This window comes from Athene cunicularia, assembly GCF_003259725.1.
Source record: "Athene cunicularia isolate RWA chromosome 4 unlocalized genomic scaffold, athCun1 chr4_part2, whole genome shotgun sequence".
Classification (NCBI taxonomy): Eukaryota; Metazoa; Chordata; class Aves; order Strigiformes; family Strigidae; genus Athene; species Athene cunicularia.
The window spans coordinates 10,084,225-10,106,451 of NW_020799099.1; the positions used below are offsets into that span (position 1 = coordinate 10,084,225).

General features: G+C 39.5%; 1 protein-coding gene across 3 annotated transcripts in view; it reads left to right on the plus strand.

Annotated features, from left to right (window-relative positions):
• The window catches only part of BMP2K (BMP2 inducible kinase), a 64,887-nt gene that overhangs the window by 3,705 nt on the left and 38,955 nt on the right, over positions 1–22,227 (plus strand). For all 3 annotated transcript variants that reach the window (XR_003398309.1, XM_026847768.1, XM_026847767.1), the window contains exon 2: positions 21,662–21,780. Coding sequence is in view for 2 of the 3 variants with exons in the window: in XM_026847768.1 (XP_026703569.1) it covers positions 21,662–21,780 (119 nt within the window). In the remaining variant the exon portion in view is untranslated. The remainder of the gene's footprint in view (positions 1–21,661; positions 21,781–22,227) is intronic.

Sequence of the window (22,227 nt, forward strand, 5' to 3'; positions counted from 1 at the left end):
CCCCCCCCCCCCGCCCCCTTTCAAGGGAGCAACCTATAGAGGTACTAAATATTTGTCCCATTGGAAGTATACCACCAAAGAGGCAGAAATCTATATCTCTGCTTGTTCATTAAGCTAGAATTGCTTAAAAAAAGAGCTGGGACTTGGTCCCCTACTAAAAGAAGATGGGAGATGATTGAACAACCATCTGGAGCAGATAAGAGGGTTGGAGCTTGCATATTGTCATGGGGTACTACACTTTTGTGATAAAAGCATTATGTGGTCAACAGGTAGTTGTAAACTTACATACTCTTCCAGTGCCACTGGACTTGGAGTAATCTTCATCAAAGAACAACAAAGAAAGTAAAAGAAGTAGTGTCCTAGAAATGAGCATGAGGGTTTTTTTTGTTGTTTTGGTTTGGTTTTCTTTGTCACATATTGGGAATGCTAATCAGGTTGTGGGTGAACTTTACTGAACTGGATTTCACAGGATTATCCGATAATTATTATTTGCCTCTGATACAGATGTTAAGCCTAATTAGAGATGAGGAATATCCTAGCGTGCTATGAATATAGCACAAGAGGGTGATGATCTTGCCCCTGAAAACTTTAGTTTATGGGAAGGACTAGGCTGATTGTATTTGGAGGAAGTGAAACTCTCTTGTCATTAATTCAGTGCAGTTTTTTCCATTATAACCTTCCCACCAGCAAGCGCCTTGCTTACAAAAGCGGAGATGAGATGCTAGAGACTTACATGGAAGAAACTGGGTAATATCCTGTGCAACTTGCAACCAGAAGTACCCAAACTGGATATAAAGTAGTGGTTGGTCTCCTTGCTGTGTTTAGAAAAGGCAATGGACTACTCTTGAGCTTTTCTGTGTCTTAAAGCTTTGAATAGGAGGGGTTAAAGCTTTGAATAGGAGGGGTTAAACATGACACATTACTGCTCTTGTGCTGTAACTTTCTCTATTTCCTTTGCCCTAGTATATGTGGAAAGAAGCTGTGTGATAGTGGTTATACTGTTGGTTTTTTACTGTTCTAGCTGATAAAATGATGAGTTTGGGGCAGTGTGGTGTTGAGTCTTCTGGTGCTGTATCTTAGTAAACTGTTGTATTTCTAAGTGACCTTATATCAAGGACTAGAGAAGCAGGGAACAAGCCACTGAAGTGGTGATTGTTTTTAAGTTAATATTTGTATAGCACAGAACGTTTGCTTCATTTGTTTATGATGGCTAAGGCATAGTTTTCTGTGAAGAGGGATCTCTCAACTGGGAAACAAGTGAAAACCTTGAATCTTCCCTTTTGGAAATTCATTCTCCTTTCTTTTAATAATTTATCTCACACTGCAACCTTTTGGAGTAATTACTGGCAAACTAGTGAATGAATGAGCTTCTTGAAAGCTCTACTGTCCTACTTAAGCTGAGTATGCAGTATTTGCAAGTACTACTTTTTATTTTCATACTAGTCCAGTCAAGGCCTAAGAAAACTATCACCTTAATGGAGAGGAATCAGAGTCCTGGTTTTTGAGATTTTTGTTCTGTGAGTTTCTAGATTCTGATGCTGCTTAAATTTTTAGTGCAAGTGTCTTCCTGGAAGTTTTTCTTCAATTAATTGTCTAAGGGAAGAATTGGGGTTTTAAAATTTGATCAACATCACAGCTATGGTAAAGATTAATTTATTGTCCAGAAAGGAGGTGTATTAAGTTTTTCACAATCAGTTGTAAAATAAGTATAGTCTTGAAAGTCTTGTTGTGGGTAGTTTTTTCTGCCTTATTGTCTAAGCAATAGCAGTTCAGTTAGTAATCCAAATAGACAAACTTGTTGATGTGCGTAAGGTTCTTGCCCTTTTAGGATGCTTTGTTAAGCCCCATTTCAATAAAACTACTCTAAAGACCTAAAAATCAGCATATGAAAGTTATCTTGGGGATTTGCAACTCCATCAGCTGCTATAAATTCTTAATCATGCTGCTGTACATCATACACTGCTTGCTCTCCTGTGAAAATGTGGCTCGTTTTGTTGTGCTTTGTTCTGAAGAGGCAAATGGAGAGCTATGCCATTGTAATGGAGCTGTTAGCTATGGTATTTCAAAGCGTTTAAATGTGGTGTGGATGGACTTTCTAACTGAGATTCTGATTGTACAGTGGGAGAGCCTGTCTTTTGTCAGGTGTTACAAATATAGCTGGTGCAGGGTCACTGCTGTCATGACTGTGTGGCATGACAGTCTCACATGTGGCAAGCTGGCATGTTCATAATTTTTTTTTAATTAGTTTAGTGGTTACATAGTATGTGACTTGCTGCTCCCAGTAGTTACTGTTTTATTTTCAGTTGGAGTCTAGTTCAGTTTTTCAGGTGGATTATGAGCTGGATGGTTGGCTGGGAAGATAACTTGTGGAATTTGAGTTGAAATTGGTCATGTCTGTTTTTTTTTTTCCTCCTTAGAGTGTAATATTACTGAATCTGTGTTCACATGTGACTGTAAAGGTCAAGTCTTGTACTCTGTTACAGTTTTGCATTGGTAATATTTGAGTAGCAGAAATAGTTTGAGTTAAAAAGAAAAAGGGGGGGAAAAAAGTGCAGTGCGAGTACTTGAAACGGTAATTTTCATTTTGGTTAAAAGTATCATTTAATAGTCATAAAGCTCTTGCACAGTCCCAATAATAGGTATGGCTGCCTTGCTTCAAGTGTAGCTTCAGAATGGCAGGTGGTGAGATGCTGAACCCCAAGTTTTGATCTCTGAGTAATGAAAGATAGGGAGCCTTTGCTGTAGTGCTTGGGATTTATCTTTGAGCTTCTCAAGCATAATGAAGGCAGCTAACAACTTGAAACAAGAGCATTGTTTTGCCTGTTACAGAACATAGCTGCAGTCTGTGTGATGAAAAAGAAGCCAGGAAGCAGTTGGGGTATTTGCATGTGATTCTAGTCCTACATCAATGATTCTAGTCCTACATCAATATGTGGGTAAAAAAATCTTTTCGTGTAATGTGATGCATAAAGTGAATACTTTAACGTCAGTTTTGTTAGATACGTAGTGCACTGACTGAACTTTGGTCATACTTTTGGAGAGCAGTCATTCTCATTGTACTTTCCAGAGCTGTTGTGTACCTCTTTTGTATAAATGGAGAAATTAACAGATTAGGAAACATCTGTAGGCTGACAAAGGTATCTATTGTACAGCAAAGGCCAAGTTTAGCTCTTCTGGACATGTGGTCTAATGCTTTTTGATTGTCAAATTATTGGTCTTAGCATCCCCTAAGGACACTCCTTTCTGCATTGCAATATACATGAACATGTAATATTATGCCTCTGTGAACTGCATGTAATTGTCCATTCTTCTTCAAGAAAGTTATCAATTTAAGTCTTGTGTGCCCAGAAGTAAATACAGAGCAGGTACTTTGGAATCTAGAAATTCTGAGCTAAGTTTTTGGGATAGTGGCCAAGAGTCAGATGGTTATATAGAAGTAACTTGATTGGTAGCAGTATCATGTTAATATGATGCACAAACTCAAGCCATCTTTCCTTTGCCAAATTTTGACAAATGACAGACATAATGAATATATGTGCCAGCTACTTGCTTTATTATGGATGTTTTTTGATAAAGTATGTGAATGTTACAGTAGTCATAGAAGGGGTGTATGTGTGCAGGTGATTTTGCTATGAAGCTCCTGGACACCCTTGAAGGGTAAGGCGGCATGTAGTAATAGAGGATATGTTAGCTTTGTCTGTGAGAGACTTGGTTTGGCTTTAAAAGAAGCTGTGCAGGATCTTATTGTGTGTGTTGTTGGTTCAACTGGAAGTTTTATTTTTGGCTTCTTTATTAGATATTTTGCTTGTCAACATAGAAAAGAAAAACTTTGTTAGCTAATAAAAGTAGAATTCATTTTCAGACTGGTATTAACTAGAAACCAGTGATTCTGGGAAGAGTGTGTTTATTTCTCTGAGCTTTTGTTAGTGTAATATCAGAGCTGTGAGTCATTAACTAGTATGTTACCCATATGGAAGTATTTGTACAGTTCTTCTGTGCATGGTGAAGTTAATGCCAGAGATGGGTCTCTATGGAGCAGTGTAATTACAGGCTCACTTTCCTTTTGCATCTGGGAAGAATGAGCATGCTTTAATATATACATGTCAACTGTGTGAAGTTAGACATCTTTCTAGCTGTAGGTGTTTTGTTTGTTTTAGCTGTAAATGTGTGCACACATGCTCTCTGATGAATGTCTTGCTTCTTGCTAAATAGATTTCACTTCAGGTTCAGAGGAAAAGTGTGTCAATCCTTGTGTTGTGCTTCTTTGATCTGGCGTTGTTTTGGTTTTCAATGTTCTTTTTAAGTCTTCATTCGCAAAACTGTAATTTCTTAATCTTGGCCTATATTTTACTTGTGGATATTTTTTGCCTCAATAATAAGTCTAGATAAGTAGGTTACCACAGACGAATGAGTTGCTGTTTGTAAACAGAGTTGTCTTAATGGACATTATGAATGCCCTATGCCTGCCAAAATGCAGAGTGTAAGAGGGTCAGATAGCAGGTGGTTCTAGTAAATAAACTTTGTTCTGGACTTGGGACTAACCAGGAACACAGATGTGGTCAGTCACCTAATGATAACTTGCTTGCTTGAGATGCTGTCCTTTTTCTAAGAAATTGTTAGATTTGCAGGCATCTGTTTTGTAATGGAAATTTTCAGTCATGTGCTTTTATAGGTTTTATCTTAAAGGCTGTTAGTATATTAGATGAAGAGCTGCTTTCTGAAATGTTGGGAGTATTTGCCTATTTCTAATACCTTAAACTGAAAGTCTGAGGCTAGTTTGCAGATCCCAGTAATGCTAAGCAGCAGTACACTGATGCAGGTCACATCCCTAGTCTGTTGTTCTGCTGCAGTAGAGATGGCTTCTCCTGTATATTCCTCTCCAGCTTAAGAAGTTAGGCAGTGAATATGAAACACTGTTCCTCTTGAGGGGCTAGTTTCTGTTTTTTCTTCATCATTGTCTAGCTGCTGACAAGGAAGGAAGATGAGTTCTTCTTCTGCTTTCCTAGTTGTTTTGGAATAGATTTCGGTCTCTTGAGTGTTTATATGCTGGTTGAGAAGGCAGAAACCTTTCTCTTTGTCTTCTGTGATTCATGCAGTCCTTGCTCACACTTGTCTAGGTTAGTTACTTTTTATTAGTAGCAGTGGGATGTCTTGGATATGGGTGGGATCAGTTGTGAAACTGTCTGTGAACGGAAGCACGGTGGAGGAGAATGGACAGAGTAGGCTAACAAACAGAAATAAAAAAACCCAAACCACCTAGGGACCTGTTTTAATTAGATGGGGAATATTTCTTTTGGTTTTTGAGTAGCAAAAGAGATGTTGCTTTGTTCTTGAACAACATGAACATGAGTGTTGTATAAGTCTGTTGTGAAGCTACAAGCTGGCTAACTTGGAGTGTTCTCTCTGTAATGGTATGATAGTCTTAACCTTAATTCTTTTTAGGTCTGCCTTGCTACTTATGATACAAGTGGTAAAAATACTGAAGAAATTATTATGTAGACTCATGTGAAAGTTAACACCTCTTAGCATTTTTTGTCTTGCTCTTCAAGAGGTGTCAAAGCTGGTCTTGATCTGAAGAACACTATATCCCCTTAAGGACAGTCATAATTCTGCAGATGGAGAAACAAAGGACTAAGAAGGGATTTGCCCCAAGTCATACAAGTCTGTACAAGAGATCGGGGTAGAGTTTGGAACATCTTGGTTCTGTGATGGTTTCTTCCACATAGCTTCTGTAATACACTATGTCTTGATTGCCATATACAAAACTATGAAAGGAATTCTGATATTCCAGGACTTGGGGAAATTTTCTGTGGAATAATGCATATGTTGGGCTTCCTTCCAAGCTTGCACATTATTTTTAATGGATGAATTTGTTCCTGTGGTGCCTCGAAATTTTAATGTACAAGTCTCTTAAGAGTTATGTACTAACACAGGGGAATGGTCCAATTCTTGGTTTAATTCCTGTTCTGTTGTACTGACTCATTTTGCTTCTAATTTTTTAAAATTTATTTGTGTGTGACTTGTATCTGTGCATCTCATCTTTCAGTAGCAGTTCCAATGAGTTGTTATTGCAGCATTTTGCCATTTCTCTTACAAAACACAAAATAGTTTTAAAAGTCAGTGATTAATGTAATGTTCTTATGTGGTTTTGTAATTCTTGTAGGTTGAAAAACTGAATGTACTTTAACTTAAATTGTTGGTAAATTTTTTCCTTTTATTTTGCATAATTACTAAATTACTTACATGAAATTATATGAAAGTGGTGTTTCTTTGGAGAGACAAACTGTGGATGAACAAAACTTGGAGGTAATCTTCATTTAACTGCTAAATTTGCATGGGTTTGGTCTGTGCTGTGTAAGAACTCTGACATAGCCAAGTGCTCTTTAGGATTGCAGCGGTGTAAACACAGGATGAGGTGATTCCTCTTGGTACTTTGGTTTTGAACTTGATGTCTTGGATACAGAGCGAATAGATCATAAAAGAATATAAGGCATTTAAGTACCCTGCTGACATGTGTATAAGGACTTAACTTGAATATAGCATGTGTTTTGTGAGGCAAGAATAGGAAGGGTGAATGAAATTTGGTGTGTCAGTGTGAGACATGAGATTGGTTCTGTTTTGTGCATTATGTGAGGAAAATAAACTTTTAGGGAAAATGAAGTAATTGCATCCTTGGAAGCCCTGCTATCGCTCTGTAGAGCTGAGTAGCGTGGTCTGTGTCTGTAGAGTTGAGACCTTCACCTTGAGTTGAGTTTAGACGTTAGCACTTACGTAGTATGACTTGGCTTTTATTTAATGTGAATTTATGAAAGTGGAAGGAGAATTATTTGTTCTCAGAATGAGCTATCCACAGGTTCTTTAGGCATTCTGAAAGTAGAAAAGAAGTTTATATTGCTATGATAGTCTAAAAGCAGTGTAATCATATAAAAAATCAAAAGAAAACATCATGTGCTGCATCTAATTTGGCTTAGCCATGCAGAAGTCTTTCAGGTTCCTCCAATCTTGGTTTGAACTTAGGGTATTACTATCCCAGATTTGTGCTTTCTTGAAATATTTGATTGTCTCTATCAAACTATTTTACTACTTCCTTTTGACTTGCTGTTCTGTTAAACTGACATTGAACTATATAGCTGTATTTGTAAAAGGAAGTTTTTGTTGAAGGAACATCTTGGATTTAGGTGGTAGATGAGTCCGAACGTTTCTGGTTTTTGAGACTAACTCAAAAACAAGTGGGCTTCTAGACTGGTCCATTTAATGAATAACTGCCTTGTTCATAGTTATCATTGTTGACTGACTCTGCCTTGAAACACGGTGCATGAATGATAGTAAATGATTTTGATAATCTTGACACCGATACTCAGAATCCTGTTGCTGTTGCAGAATAGCTTGTTTATCTAACATGATCAAGCTGCTTATACTGTTTAGAAGTTTCAGTGTCTCCTTTTAAAGTCAGATGTCACAGTGTGGAGTTTGAAAGTAGTACTACTGAATAAATCCCAAGCATAGAAATGATGTAAAATAATTCACATAGCAGTTGTAATAGAGATGTTTGGTATGCAAATCGAAGTATTCAAATTCATTCAACATGTACCAGATAGAGTTTTAAGAACTGCCTGCCCTCATGCAGATGCCAAGGAAATAATATTACCTAAAATATTTTTTAATTCTATTTATTGGTATTAACAGGTTGAGTCTCAGATGTTTTGCTCGGAAGAAAGTTTATTGGTTCCCTGTTGTTCATATGCCAGATAGGTCTATATCTGCTCCTTTAGTATGCTCAGAGTTTAAACATATGCAAATATTTGCAGACAGCTGAAGATGATGAGATAATGAAAATCCTTATACTGATCTCCCTAAATATTCATGTCAGATACTCTTAACAGCTAATTCCAGCCAGTTAATCCAGTTTTGGTCATGCTCGTGTATGAACAATGATCAGTGAGTGATTGTACTCAGATGTGAAGATGTAAGACTATATAGACTGTTTCTACCAATGAAGAGATGTGTATTTCATCTTGCTAATTTAATATGTGTATGATGCCTGAGAAAAATAGGAAACCAGAGAATTTTTCTGTGACATCTGCCTTGGTCTGAAATGCTTCTAGCGTTATGAATTGCTTGGTTTATCTCTGCATGGCCTGGTGACTCTTTTGTTTCTATTGCAACGAAAGGTGGCACTTCTCCAAGATGCCGTAGAACTAGCCATTTTGCTGAAGCTGGGAACCTTATGATTTGACTTGTTTCTGTGCCATGGCAGCTTTGTCATATGCAGTGGGTTATTCATGTGTGAGGTTATAGATCCATTCTCTCACTTTCTCTGCTTTGGATTCTTACACTTGCATATTTAAATCGAAATTAAAAAAGTGATTTTAAGGGAAATAAAAGACAAACTACAGAGCGTATAAGAGTTAAAGAAAAGATGTGTGAGTGGTATTTTTAATTGGGTGATAACCATTCAGTATGACAATGGAGTTCCCATTCCAAAAAAGTTGCAGTGGTTGCATATTAGTTACATAATGTATCTGTACCCACTGATTTAACCATTCTGGAACTGTATTTTATTTTGAAACTTGTTTATTATATTGGAGTTAAAAAGCAAGTGGTTGAAAAATGCTTAACAAATGACACTTGAAATCGGTCTATAAAATGAATTGAATTCATGCGTTCTGTTGATCGTATCATAGCCTCAGTGTTGTAGAATGAGTAACTTATTTGCCTGTCTAGTCTGTATTTACAGATAACGTCATCGTCCTGTTTTTCAAACTCCTGTTTTCAGGTCAGAGTAAATTACAGCTGGAGCTGAATTCAGTGAATAAGCAAAGTCAGGAGTGATGGGGAAAAAAATCTTTCCACATATTGAAGATACAACTGCTGTTGTGTGTGGGTTGTTTTGTTTTGGTTTTTTTTTTAACTCTGCTAGCAGATGCTTGTTAAAGATGTCTTACCATGTCAACTTGGACAAGTTGAGAACCTTTCTTGTGAAAAGTTGGGCAGGAAGCACATCCTGCCTAAAGGCATCACCTTGGTTATGTCTTAAGTACTATGATATGTCTAGTGTACTAAAGTTTGAGAGACTAAAGGTTTAATGGCACAGTGAAATGGAATTGAATTACCTGTTCTGGCCTGCATTACGCAGCATAATCTCTTATACACATGTGTAGTCAACAGTCTTGACTGTGACTAAAAAAAACCACACTATTCAGGTTGGTTGGTATGGTTCTGTTATGTGAGTTCCTTCCTGTTTGTTTTTGAATGTTACTGTTTGGAAAGGGAAGCATCAGTGATGTTAAGCTCTGTCTCTTGGAGAAAAATCTTGCTTGCTCCTGCAAACAGCTCTTGCTCTTGACAAGTGTTTCGTGGCTTCAGAAATGTGGGTTTTTTTTTTTTTAAACTTCAGTCGTTAATTATTTTAATTCCAGAACCTGGTGTATGCCAGCTAGGGAGATTTTAAAATTGTCAAGTTAGGAATGCAGTTATGAGTGTTGTAATGAATGCACTGTGGATGGGAAACTCAACAGCAATAATGCTTGACAGAAATTTGTAGTCCTGTACAAAGGAAACTTGCTTCAAAAATGCTGACCTGCTCTATAAAGGGGAAGCATGTTTGTTTAGGTATCCTGGGATGTGCAAGAAGTATGTTTGCAAAGGAAGAAAGAATTTGAAGAAAATAAATGGATTGGTTACATTACTGTACATCTGGAAAGTTAAAAATCACTTGAAGATCCATGCGTTGTTGGAAGATAGTGCTGTTCCCGAGCTGAAAGATGAGCACTGAACTAGGAGATGCTGAACTGAATGCTGTTTTGCTTTTGTTACTGATGTGCCTGTAAACAAATTGTTGTACTGTCTTTGTACAGTAACCTGTATAAGGTAGCTCTGACAACTGCATTGTGCTGAAGTTTTTCCTCATCCCCACCAGTGCTGGGAGCAGACTTGATTAGTCTCTTCAAACATAAATACTTGTACTGTTCCTTTAAGAGGAAAGCTTTTCTTTTTGTTAGGAAAAACTACACTACCCTTCCCTCTCTGTTATGTTCAACTTGTGTTTTTAATAACTTGGGTAGCAAGTGTCTGCACAACAGCCTAGCCCTAGAACTTCAAGAGCTGACTTTGTGAATGAAGCCCCGTGGATTGTGACTTGTTGCCCAATTTTACCATAATTTCCTACTTTTCGTTTCTGTTAGTATGGATAACAGACCCATTTAATACAAGTAATCAGAATGTGGAGGTGAAAAGAGGTTAATGTTTTGATATTCACAGTAAATTAATTGAACTGTTGGTGGTCTGCTAGTTATGTTCTGTGCTCTCTTCCTTATTGAGAGAAGGTAGGTATTAGTTGACTTAGAGGAATCTGTTGAATACAGTTGTAGAGGTAAACGTGTTAGATTTTTTTTTTTAGTGAATAGCAAGAGGAGCTGATAATGTAATATATGGAAGCAGTACAGTGGTTGTGATTTAATTCTCAGGCAGCCTGATTCAAAATTGAAATGTAGAAAGAGGTTTTTCATGTGCCTTCTAGCAAGAGTATGGGATAAAAAAGGATCAGTTTTAGCCTAAGAAATACAGTGTTTTATCTTGGGTGCATAAGATGTATTACTTACAGGGTGTATCAGATGCTTGTTATTTTTTTTTCAGAACTTGCAGAAATGTCTATCCATTGACTGTTTCAGGCTTCCTTGCTGGTGCTCACAGGTCAGGAGGGAAATCAAAGCATTGTCAGAGGTGATGTCTACAAATTCCTGTTAAGGCTCTTTGAATGGTAACTTCACTACTGTGAGGAATACTTTTTGGCTTTTAAAAGAGGAAAAATATGCCAATTTGGGACTGATATTTTTAATGTTCCTCTGTATTCCACCTCCTTGTCTGTCTTAGCTGTTGCCTGTCTTGATGTGAGGGGATTTCCTGTCATTTCTGGGCAGCTTCCTGTAGCTAGTTGTGTAGCACTTATATTTGCATAGAGTTACACTTTTTTTCACTGTAGTAAGCTTTTGGGATCTTTTGTGTTAAGAGAAAGTATAGTTGACATGTTGAAGTCTCTAAGTATGTGAACTTCAGGATTAAAGCTTTACTACCGCTTCATGATAAAAATACTAGCACCTATTTGCATCACTGGTGTCTGGGGGTTTCGGTTATAGCTGCACACACTATCAGTTGATCTAATTATTAAGTGGCTAAAAAATGAAGTGATTTGTGCGTTTGGCATTTGTATGCTCTTCTTTCCGACATAATTGCTTCTCTCTTTTCCATTAAGAATGTGTGGTTTGAGCCCAGAGGGCAACTGAGTGCCATGCAGCTGTTCCCTTAGCATTTACCCCTTCCCCCTCCCATGTTCCCATGCAGCATTTACCCCTTCCCCCTCCAGTGCTGGGGAGGAGAAAATTAATCAAAAGGCTTAGGAATGCAGATAAGGACAGGGAGAGGTGTCTTACCCCTTATGGTCACAGGCAAAAGGCGGGCTCATTAGGGGAAGAAAAAGAACATCCCTTTAATTGAAAACACTAACACCACCACCACTTAGCAGTCAGAATGGGACAGTGAGAAGTGTTACCATATCTTAAAAAAACCTCCCCCTGTTCCTCCCTTCTTCCTGGGCTCAGTTTTGTTCCTGATACCTCTACCTTCTCCCCCCAGAGGCATGAGGGCAGGGGATGGTGGGTACAGTCAGTTCAATACTTCTTCCTCCAAGGTGGGGAGGAAGCACTCTTCATTCTTCCCCCGTTCAACATGGCGTCCCTCTCGCTGGAGACAGTACTCCGTGAACTTTCTCTGGTGTGAGTTCGTCCCACAGGCTGCAGCCATTGCCATGCTGCCCCAGTGTGAGTCAGCCCTGCATGTTGCAGTCCTCCCAATGCCAAACTACAACAGTGGGGACTGCTTCTCGCCTCAGAGTCTGTCCTTTAAAGTGTAGTCACCTTCTCTAGTGTGGGGTCCTATGCAGGCTGCAGATCAGCCTCTGCTCCACCTGTGACCTCCATGGTGGCAGGAGGGTGGCTTGCCTTCCCACCATGGGATACAGGGGGACTCTCTCTGCTCTGGTGCACCTTCCCCCACTTCCTTCTCCTTCCTTCCACTGACCTCAGTGTTCACACAGGTGTCCTTGTAACTTCTCTTTCCAAGTTCCAACTCCCTCTCAGGTTCCCCTTCTTAAATACATTATCACAGAGGCACAGCCACTGCTGCTATTTGGTCTTGGCCAGAGTTGGGTCTGACTTGGAGCTGGGGACTTTCAAGAAGCTTCTCACAGGGGCAGCTGCTGCTCCTTTTCTCCCGTGCTACCAAAAACCCCACCATGCAAACCCAGCACAGAGCACCAGATTATTTTTTTTTTGCCCCAGTTCGGCACCTGGGCGTGTCTGGTGCATAGGTATTACTGAATAAGAAAACTGTTCACAGGAATCTATAGCAGACCTTAATTCATCTTTCTCAGAGCACCTTAGTAACTTGAAGTGTCTTGGATGTCATAAGTAGTCTCAGGTGCTTATGTCAAAGCTTCTTGCAAAGGTGGACTGCAGTTGGTGCTTAGAGAAATAAAAAGTGCAAGTGCCTGCTCATCGGCAGGGCTCACAGTCCAATTGGCAGATAGGTGTGCATAGCAGACCTGCTTTTTATGGGCTGTACTGTAATGTCCTGTTGGTATGCAGTTCACAGCTGCTGTTTTCTCAGCACTGCCTTAAGATCAGATGCTGGTTTGAAGAAAGCAGTGCTGCTGGTCTAAGCTAGCCCTGATAATTCAGATTGTTACACAGTGGGAATTTGTGTGGGCAGTGGGAAAAGCAACGGTGGTATGTCCCTTGGAATGCCTTGTCTGCACGCTTAAAATAAAGCAGAGAAACATTGAACTCCAAAATGCGTGTGTGTAGAAATGGATTATTTTAAAAGTAGGGAGCTATTTCTGCTCTTGATTTTGGGAATGCTGAGCTCTTGAGCTTGCAGGTAACATCTGTCAACTGCTCTTCCAGATGGAGCTGTGTCTTAGAGCCTTGTGTTTATGACTGAGACTTGCAGAATATGCTTTACTAAAAATAGGCGCACGTGTACACACACAAGACCATGTAGATAAATATATGAAAAATTTAAATGTGAATGAATGTTTAGTGTAATTTAATACTGCCTTTATTTGGCAGGAAAGCTGCTGTGCTTTCTGGCTAGTGAGCACGCACAGGTGTTCCGGCTGTGGTTGGCAGCCATGCAGCGAGGGTGGTGGGACAACTGATGTTGAGCACCTTCCTGGTAACTGGAATGCTCTCGCTGAGCTCAGGGTTGGCAGTGAATAAAGTGGTGGAAGTGTACTGGGACGATGAAACTGGATGACCCTCCACCCACACTCTGGAAGCCTAGCATACAACATGAGGTATTCACCAGCTGTTGCAGGAATTCTTGTCGCATTCTGGAAAACTGATACCTGTATTAATGGATGTCCCATCACCTTATGCAGAGGTGCTTCAGGAATAGAAAGGCAGAACTGTGCTCAATGGCTTCCTTACCCTGCAGAGGTTTTGGTAAGAGCTGAGTGCCATTCATTAAGCTTGAAAACTGCATTGTAAGTTTCTCTTAGCATGTAGCTTCTTGACAATCACGCCCTGTTTGGAGTCTGATCAAAAATTTTCAAATGTTTGAGTTTGTTTTTAAAGGTGTCACTGTCATAAATAGAGTTAGCTTGAAGAACTAAATAGTGTTCTCGATGCAAACCTAAAGATTCTTGCTTATGTATGCTTTTATTCTGTTGCTCCCATAAATGTGCTTGCAATACAACATCTGTAGTGACTTAAGACAGTAACTCTGTGAAGAAGGGACTTTGTTCATTGTGGGAAGGAGGGAGTTTCTGATAATTTCAAGAAGTGCCCTGTAATTATCCTAATAGAATGACAACAGATAATTATGGGCATTGTAGCAGTGTAACACCAGAGATGAAACTGAGCAGCAGGATGGAAGAGGGGACTGTGTGGCATGATAGCAGTGTTTCAGGATCACAGAAGTACTCTGAGATCCGTGAATGCACTGTTTATTATATACTATGTGAAGATGTGATCAAAACTGAGCAAGAAGCAGCTCTTGGCAAAGGCTCATCTGCAACTGCAACAGAAAGGAGTTTATTCCCAATTCCTAGTAAAATAGCACATTGATGTGGTGGTTAAGACTTATTGGAAAATGGCCTTTCCCAGTGCTCTATACAGAAGTGCATGTGGGTATTAAGAGATGTTTTTTCATGAGGTCATGCTTTTCTTGTGGAGAAGGACTACTACTTTCCTGATTTTCTTAAGTGTCCTGTTCTTTTGGACACTGGCTTTGGTGTCTAGGCATCTCATAAAGCTAGAGGTCAGTGTTGTCTTTTTATTTTTCTTGTAAAGAGCATGCACTTGAAACATTTAATGAGACTTTGATGCTGTCTTTCATTATGGACTCGCAAGCAGGTTTTTATTTCTTCATATTGCTTGGAGCCTATCTGCAGGGCATTCATGCTACTACTTTGAGAGGGACTGGTCTTAGTCTGTATTTTGCATGGACTCATAGTCCATGAAATGATTCATTCTTGTGCATTGGGCTTGCCAACTGTAGCACTCGGAATGCTATACATTTTCAGGAGGTGTGTAACTTCGGAAGGAATGCATCTCTGGCTGCAGGTCAGCCTGATTTTCAAAGCTAATTGAGATGTCTAGATGACTTTTGGCTCTAGAATTAACAGAGAGCAGACGTGTACAAGGTGAACCAGGCATCAAATGATGCAGAGTAAGATTGCAGTGAACGTCTTGCTAAAGGCAGAAGTTTATTCAGAATACAGATGAATACACCTAAATTATTCTTGTATATTAGATTATCTGAAATCCTGATCTGGTATTTTAAAGAATATTAGTGTGTGGACAGGTAGCCATCTTAATGCAAAGGGTAAAAAAAAAAAAAGATTTAGCAGCATATGCGTGGGTAGATGGGTCACTGGAAAATAATTTGTACTTCAACCTGTTTATCCAGTTCGGTGGAGAGAGGGACGCAAGGCCATCTTGCTGGCTAAGGTCATAGGACTCTGAGAACCGAACTTGTGAACTGGCTTCAAATTAGAAATAGACTATTCTTTAAGTTATTCAGCTTTATTAAGAACAACTTTACATAATAAATGTAATGCCGGTTCTGAAACTGTGCCATAATGGAGGCAGTCATGTTGGCCTTACAACTCCTCTTACAGCTTACAGTTCTAAAGGGTTAGTTTTTTCCAAAGCTTCCGTTTTTAAACTCAAGATTATATTTGGTTGTTGAAGAAGTCGAGATTGTGCAGGTACAAAAGAACGAGTGGGTACCTGTTGCTTACCACATTTATTTTTTTCATTCATTTCAGGTTTCTGAAATGTATAGGAAAAAGGTGTGTGACTATTGTAATTGAAAATACGCTTTTATATAACTCTTAGCTTTATAAAAACTTTTTAAAATTATTTATTTGTATCTAAATTGAAATTGATGTTAAAACTTGGCCGCCTCTCTTTAAGAGACAGGTTTTAATCCATTTGTAGAGAAGCTTTTATAACATGATGGTTTTGAGAGTGTCTGTAGTAGCTGGTTTGGCATTTATAGGTGTGGGTAGTGGTTATTGCATATTCCTATACAGATAAAATCCTTCCGCTCATGAATTTGTTCTGTTTGTCTGAGACTTGAGTATGTGGTGAGTAGCTCATCAGCTGGAGGAATGGTGTTTCTTAATGGTATATTAAAAAAATCTTACTGTGTATCTAAAATACGTGTGACTTTGTTCAGAATACCTTTGTTGATATTCTTCTAGTCTGTCTTCACAAAATGGTTGTCAGCAGTCTGAAAGATGGTAAAGGCACTGGAAGATTCTCCAGCCTAATTTTGTTCTACCTGAGTAAGCAAATAGGATATTTTGAATTCTGACAGCTATGCTGTTTCTTAGTTGGAGTTTCAGGAGTGTAACATGGTAAAGCATATATCGAAAGTCGAGGCCTGTGAAATTTTTCAAGGTTGACCTTAAATATGCATAGGAAAAAAACCAGACTAGAAAATGTGGCTGATATAGGATTTTGTTTAAACCCCCTCCCCCCCAAAACCTCAAATAAAACAAAACATTGCTAGTTAGCTTTTTAATAAGATCTCAAAAGTGGATGATTAAGATGAAAGAAATGACGCTCAAGGTAAAGAGTAACTTGCTGAGCTTTGTAATTAGTTTATCTGTCAAAGCTTCAGGGTTTTAATTCTGCTAAGTATCTACTGATTTATATAATCATAGATGCTATAGAAAGGCTTTTGAGCAAGTATTTCGAGGAAAAGTGATTTATGCAATGTGACTGTCCTGCATAATTTTTGAGTACTTAAGTCTTGAATGAGTTCAATGGAAAAAGAAGATTGAGACTTTTGTAGTTTAAGCCTGGATGGCAACTCAGCCCCACACAGCTGCTCAGTCCTTCACCCCCAGTGGGATGGGGGAGACAATTGAAAGAGCAAAAGTGAGAACATTTGTGGGTTGAGCTGGAGACATTTTAATAGATAAAGCAAAAGCTGTGCATGCAAGCAAAGCAAAAACCAAGGAGTCCATTCACCACTTCGCATGGGCAGGCAGTTGTTCAGCTATCTCCAGGAAAGCAGGGCTCCATCATGTGTAACAGTTACTTGGGAAGACAAATGTGATAACTCTCAATGTCCCTTGCTTCCTCCTTCTTTCCCCAGCATTTATTGCTGAGCACCATGTTGTATGTTCTGGAATATCCTTTGGGTCATTCAGGGTCAGCTGTCTTGGCTATGTCCCCTCCCAGCTTTCTGTGCACCCTCAGCCTCCTGGTGGGTTGGGTAGTGTGAAGAGCAGGCAAAGCCTTGGTGTTCTATAATCACCATTCAGCAGTAACTAAAACATCAGTGTGTTATCAAGGCTATTTCCAGCACAAATCCAAAACATAGCCCCATATAAACTACTGTGAAGACATTCAACTCTATTCCAGCTAAAACCAGTACAAAATGTCAACTCTGGAAAAGGGTATAGAGATAATTGATTTCAAACTGTACAACACACCGCTAGAAGTATGTCTGTATTATGAGGGGAAAATAGCATCCTGATGGCTCTCTGTGGCAAGGTCAGAGTGTAACAGATGAGACTTGGTTGTGAGGCCCACAGATGTAGTGCCTCACTGATTCACACTCAGCAAGGCTGTGGGATATTCTTGAAAAGTTATTGTAGGCCAACAATATTGTAGGCCAACAGGCTGGCTAAATGCAGTGCTGCTGTCACCATGTGAAAAGGTACTACTTTTTTGTGTGTATGCTTTTGCTTTGCACTTGAGTGTCCTCAGAAGTGCAGTCAGTCCCATGCTCAGGTCTGGAGTGCTGACTGTTACCCTATGGTTTCTGTAGTTGCTTTTTCTGTGGCCCTTCAATTTACATTTGAGTTGGTTCTTGAGGATATGGAACAAAGGTGTCAAAAATGGGACTGTGATGTTATGTTCTCTGTCTATGCCTGGTAGCCTTATGTATGGTTGTCTTGAATATGTTAGTGGCAATTTTTAGATGGTGTCTAAAATTATTTACTGACAAGTAAGCTAAAGGACTTGCTACACTGAAATAATGAAGTAGCTAAGGGTGATGAGGTTCATAGAATTGTATTGCCAAACCTGCAGACAGCCTGAGCATGTATGCAGTTTGCTAGGTTATTACACTTGGTCGCTTGTGCCCATTCTGTCAATTTTTAAACAAAGGTGCTGTAAATTTTGATGCTCTCATAAATAAGACCACCCAAAGTTATGTTGCTTTTTGATGAAAAGGCCTCAAAGTTGGCAAAGCTGTTGCTTGCTGCCCAATAAGTGAAGAATATGTGCTAGTCAGTTAATGCCTGCATGCCTGTCAAGGGTCCAACTGCAGCACTTCTTGTCTGTGGGAAGATGGGGAGGTACTTGTGGTGTGCTGTGGGGGAGTTGTGACTTGACTGTATCAGGAATTTAAGAAGGCAGCCGGAATTGTGATGGGTGGTAAAGAACCAGGTCTAGTCAGCATGGGTTTATGAAAGGCAGGTCCTGCTTGACAAATCTGATCTCCTTCTACAACAGGACAACCTGCTTATTGGAGGAGGGAAAGGTTGTGGATGCTGTCTACCTTGACTTCCATAAGGCCTTTAACACTGTTTCCCACAGCATTCTTCTGGCAAAACTGGCTGCTTGTGGCTTGGATGTGCATACACTTAGTTAGATAAAACTGGCTGGATGGCCGGGCCCAAAGAGTTGTGGTGAACAGAGATAAATCCAGTTGGTGGCTGGTCACGAGTGGTGTTCCCCAGATCTCAGTTTTTGGGGCCACTCCAGTTTAACATCTTTATTGATGATCTAGATGAGGGGATTGAGTGCATCCTCACTTTGCAGATGACACCAAGTTGGGTGGGAGTGTTGATCTGCTCGAGGGCAGGGAGGCTCTGCAGAGAGACCTGGACAGGCTGGAGCCATGGGCTGAGACCAACTGGAGGAGTTTCCATAAGGCCAAATGCCGGGGGCTGCCCGTGTGTGTGTGTGTGTGAGTGATTGACAGCCTGATGAACAGGAGCCAGCAGTGTGCCCAGGGGGCCAAGAAGGCCAATGGCATCCTGGCTTGTGTCAGCAATAGCGTGGCCAGCAGGGACAGGGAAGGGATCTGACCCCTGTACTCGGCACTGGTGAGGCCGCACCTCGATTCCTGTGTTCAGTTTTGGGCCCCTCACTACAAAAAAGACATTGAATGACTTGAGCGTGTCCAGAGAAGGGCAACGAAGCTGGTGCAGGGTCTGGAGCACAGGTCGTACGAGGAGCGGCTGAGGGAACTTGGGGGTGTTTAGTCTGGAGAAGAGGGGGCTGAGGGGAGACCTCATCGCCCTCTACAGCTACCTAAAAGGAGGTTGCAGAGAGTTGGGGATGAGCCTCTTTAACCAAGTGATAAGCGATAGGACAAGAGGGAATGGCCTCAAGTTGCACCAGGGAAGGTTTAGACTAGATATTAGGAAGCATTTCTTTACAGAACGGGTTGTTGAGTGTTGGAATGGGCTTCCCAGGGAGGTGGTGGAGTCCCCATCCCTGGAGGTGTTTAAGAGTCGGGTTGACAGAGTGCTGAGGGATCTGGTGTAGTTGGGAACTGTTAATGTTAGGTTAATGGTTGGACTGGATGATCTTAAAAGTCTTTTCTAACCTAGATGATTCTGTGAATGGAAGTGTGTAGAGAAGGTGGTGGCTTAATATCTGGAACCTCCTTTATGTGTCATAGCTTATGACAGTTTTGTTTTAAGCTTGTTTTGTATGGGTTGTATTATGGAAAACTGAGTGGAAATAACAGAAGATTTTTTTCAGCTTCTGAAAGTGTTTGTGAAATGCAGCTCCTGTGCTGAGAAATATGTAGAAGTGTAGTTCTGTTCAGCAATCTCTGGGCAAAGCAACTGCTCATTTCTGGTGGTGTTTCTGTATAGGACAAGGCCATTTATGTACCCAACTCCTTCCCCTGACTCTGGATAACAATGTTTAGTAAGAGTTTTTTATGAATGTTTTAGCACTGATTATTGCTTGCTTTGGTGCTTTCAGTGAGAAGTTTAACATCAGAAACAACTGAAAAAAAGCTTTAAAGTTTAATTTTTCAGGGTTTTGTTGGATCAAGATTCCCAGTAGATTGGTGACTTAATTTTCCTGTAAATATTTATATACTTATTCATGTTTTTTTCACAGTTATGCGATTTGGTTCTTTTAAAGGATTTTTATAGCAGTGATATTTATTAATGGAAATCCATTCAAGGTTACATACATACTTACTGGTAAAATAGGTCTGCTTTTATGGCTCTTTCAGGGTTCGAGTATTGGTTAATATTGCCACCTAATGGCAAGAAGAGCAGTTGTCTGAGTATTTAGATTTTTTTCCCACTTCCTAATGATTGATTGTCTTTACCCAGTCAAGTCTGCTTTGGTTACATAAAAACAATTGTTGGGGAAACTTGAAATGAGGCATTTTGTTCTTGTTTTCCTGCTAGTCACAGAGAATTTTAAGGCTATAAAACTTGTTAAAAAGCCAAGAGGTTATTTTTGTCTCCTAATTGTTAGACTTTTGTGCTTTACCCGAGTACTGCTTTGTATTTTTTGGTCAAGTACTGGTGCTTAAAAAAGAGGTGCCTTTACTGAGAGGGTAGTACAAAAATTCTTCCACTAATGAAGGTCTTCACATCACTCTTAATGTAATTCCCCAGGCTGGTATTAGAGGAGCCCTATAGGATCGTTTCAACCTCAGCTGGAGCTTGGCATTACAACTTGAGAAGCTTGAGAGGGTGTCCTATTAATGTTTTGGGAAGGCCCTATGTAAACTGGGTTGAGTATAATAATTTTGCAGAATTTAGGCTTTTGTATTAAAGTTGGCAGTAATTCTGTTTTGACAGCGTGGCATCTCATTTAGCTAAATGAGGAATTAAGTTAAAAAATAATAGCTATTTAATATTCAGGAACTTTTCTGATAAAATTTAGCTTCTTCAGTTAGTTGTGAATTGTTACTTGCACATTTGTTCAAGCACACGAGGCTTGTGTCAAATAAGGTGTATTATACTTAAATGCTGCTTGCAGATCATATCAGGAAACATGAAACACATGCATTTCAATTGGCTGCCTGATTATCGGAGTAGTTAATTGTTCTAATTTATATCTTTGTCCTGATTGTATACCTGAGTGTTTGCACTAATTAAAAGTTCCCATGGTAATAGTTGGCTTACCATCAGATAGCAATCAATTAAGGAAAGCATGGATTTATGTGAGCTCTTCTATGTGGCACATTTCTTAAAACTGTGGGAAAGCTGTGCGTGTGAACCTTGAGGTGATGCTGCTATAATCTGCTTGAGGCCTTGAGCAGTAGTTAAGACTAACAGAAGACAGACAGGAGAGTGTTGCTTTTCCCTTTCATTTGCCTGAGTGTTTGGAAGTACTTTATGTGTAGGCTGTTTCACTTTGCTTCTGTGTATAATTCCAGTCTGCATGATTATTCTCTACTAATGAAGAGAAGAAAAACTTCATTTTGGGAAGCTGAGAGGTGGGTTCGAGTATATGGCTCGCAGTTCATGCTGCTGTTGGACTTCTGATAGGACTAACTGTGGGAAGGTGTTTTGTTCTTAACTCTGTATTTAGTATGTGTTTAAAAACAGCTGATTGCTTGCAGTGTCTGTGACTGCAGTGATATTCTAGCTGTCTTTAGGTGATGCTGAAAAGTTGCATGACTAATTCAGTATCCCTCAAGACTTTCTCGTAGTATTTTTATTTTTAGATTTTTTTTAAATGTAGGTGTATGGCATAACCTTTATCAAGATCTGGGAGACTTAGAAATTATGAATTTCTGGAGAATACTGTCACTTTTTTCAGGTTTTTGGATGACTCTGAAAGTACTTCAGGACTGACACCTGAATACATAGTTTGCACTAGGCTTTATAAGTTTATTTGAATGTGAAAATGCTTTTAAAACACGTTTGTTTAATATTGTAACAAAATAGTAGTATCCTTATGTTTTTGTGAAGAGTACTTCACCTATATGAAATGGACTGAGGTGGGAAATATTCAACTTTTTAAGTGTCAATTACTCCCTCACTCCATGACTGACACAGACTTTCTTACTAATTTTTTAGTGTGTAGTGATGCTGGCTAGAGGAATAGCAAAAACTCAAGTAGCTTCATTTGCTTGTAATTGTTTTTTCCAGGTGGCTTCTCAACTGTGTTTCTGGTACGTACCCATGGTGGGATACGTTGCGCACTGAAACGAATGTATGTTAATAATGTGCCAGACCTCAACATATGCAAGAGAGAAATCACAATTATGGTAAGAAGCCCATTATTTTTAACTGAAGAATGTATTAATTTGTAATGTACATGAAAGATCTCTTCAGTGACAATTTTCTTTTGACCTTGCAGTCCTGACTTTGCACTGTTTCAGAAATGAATGCTGAATTGATGTGTAATAAACTGAGTTGGTGCATAATAGGGTTGGTGTGTAATAAACTTCTAAAGCAGTTGTTAGAAATGTATTTGATAGCATGGTCAATTTGGCCAGTACATCTGGTTCCCAAGTGAAAGTAATTTCTTCCAGTTCTGCAGTGGCAACTCAAATTCTTAAGGCTTCTGTGTGCCACAGCTCTGTTTGCTGAATGATGCTGCTGATGGCTTCCCCAAGTATTGTCATCCTGAGTAGGTTTAAGAACCTTCTTGAAGTTGTTAGTCTAGTGTTTAGGTAACTGGTACGTACATAGCTGAACTCCCCTACGTTATC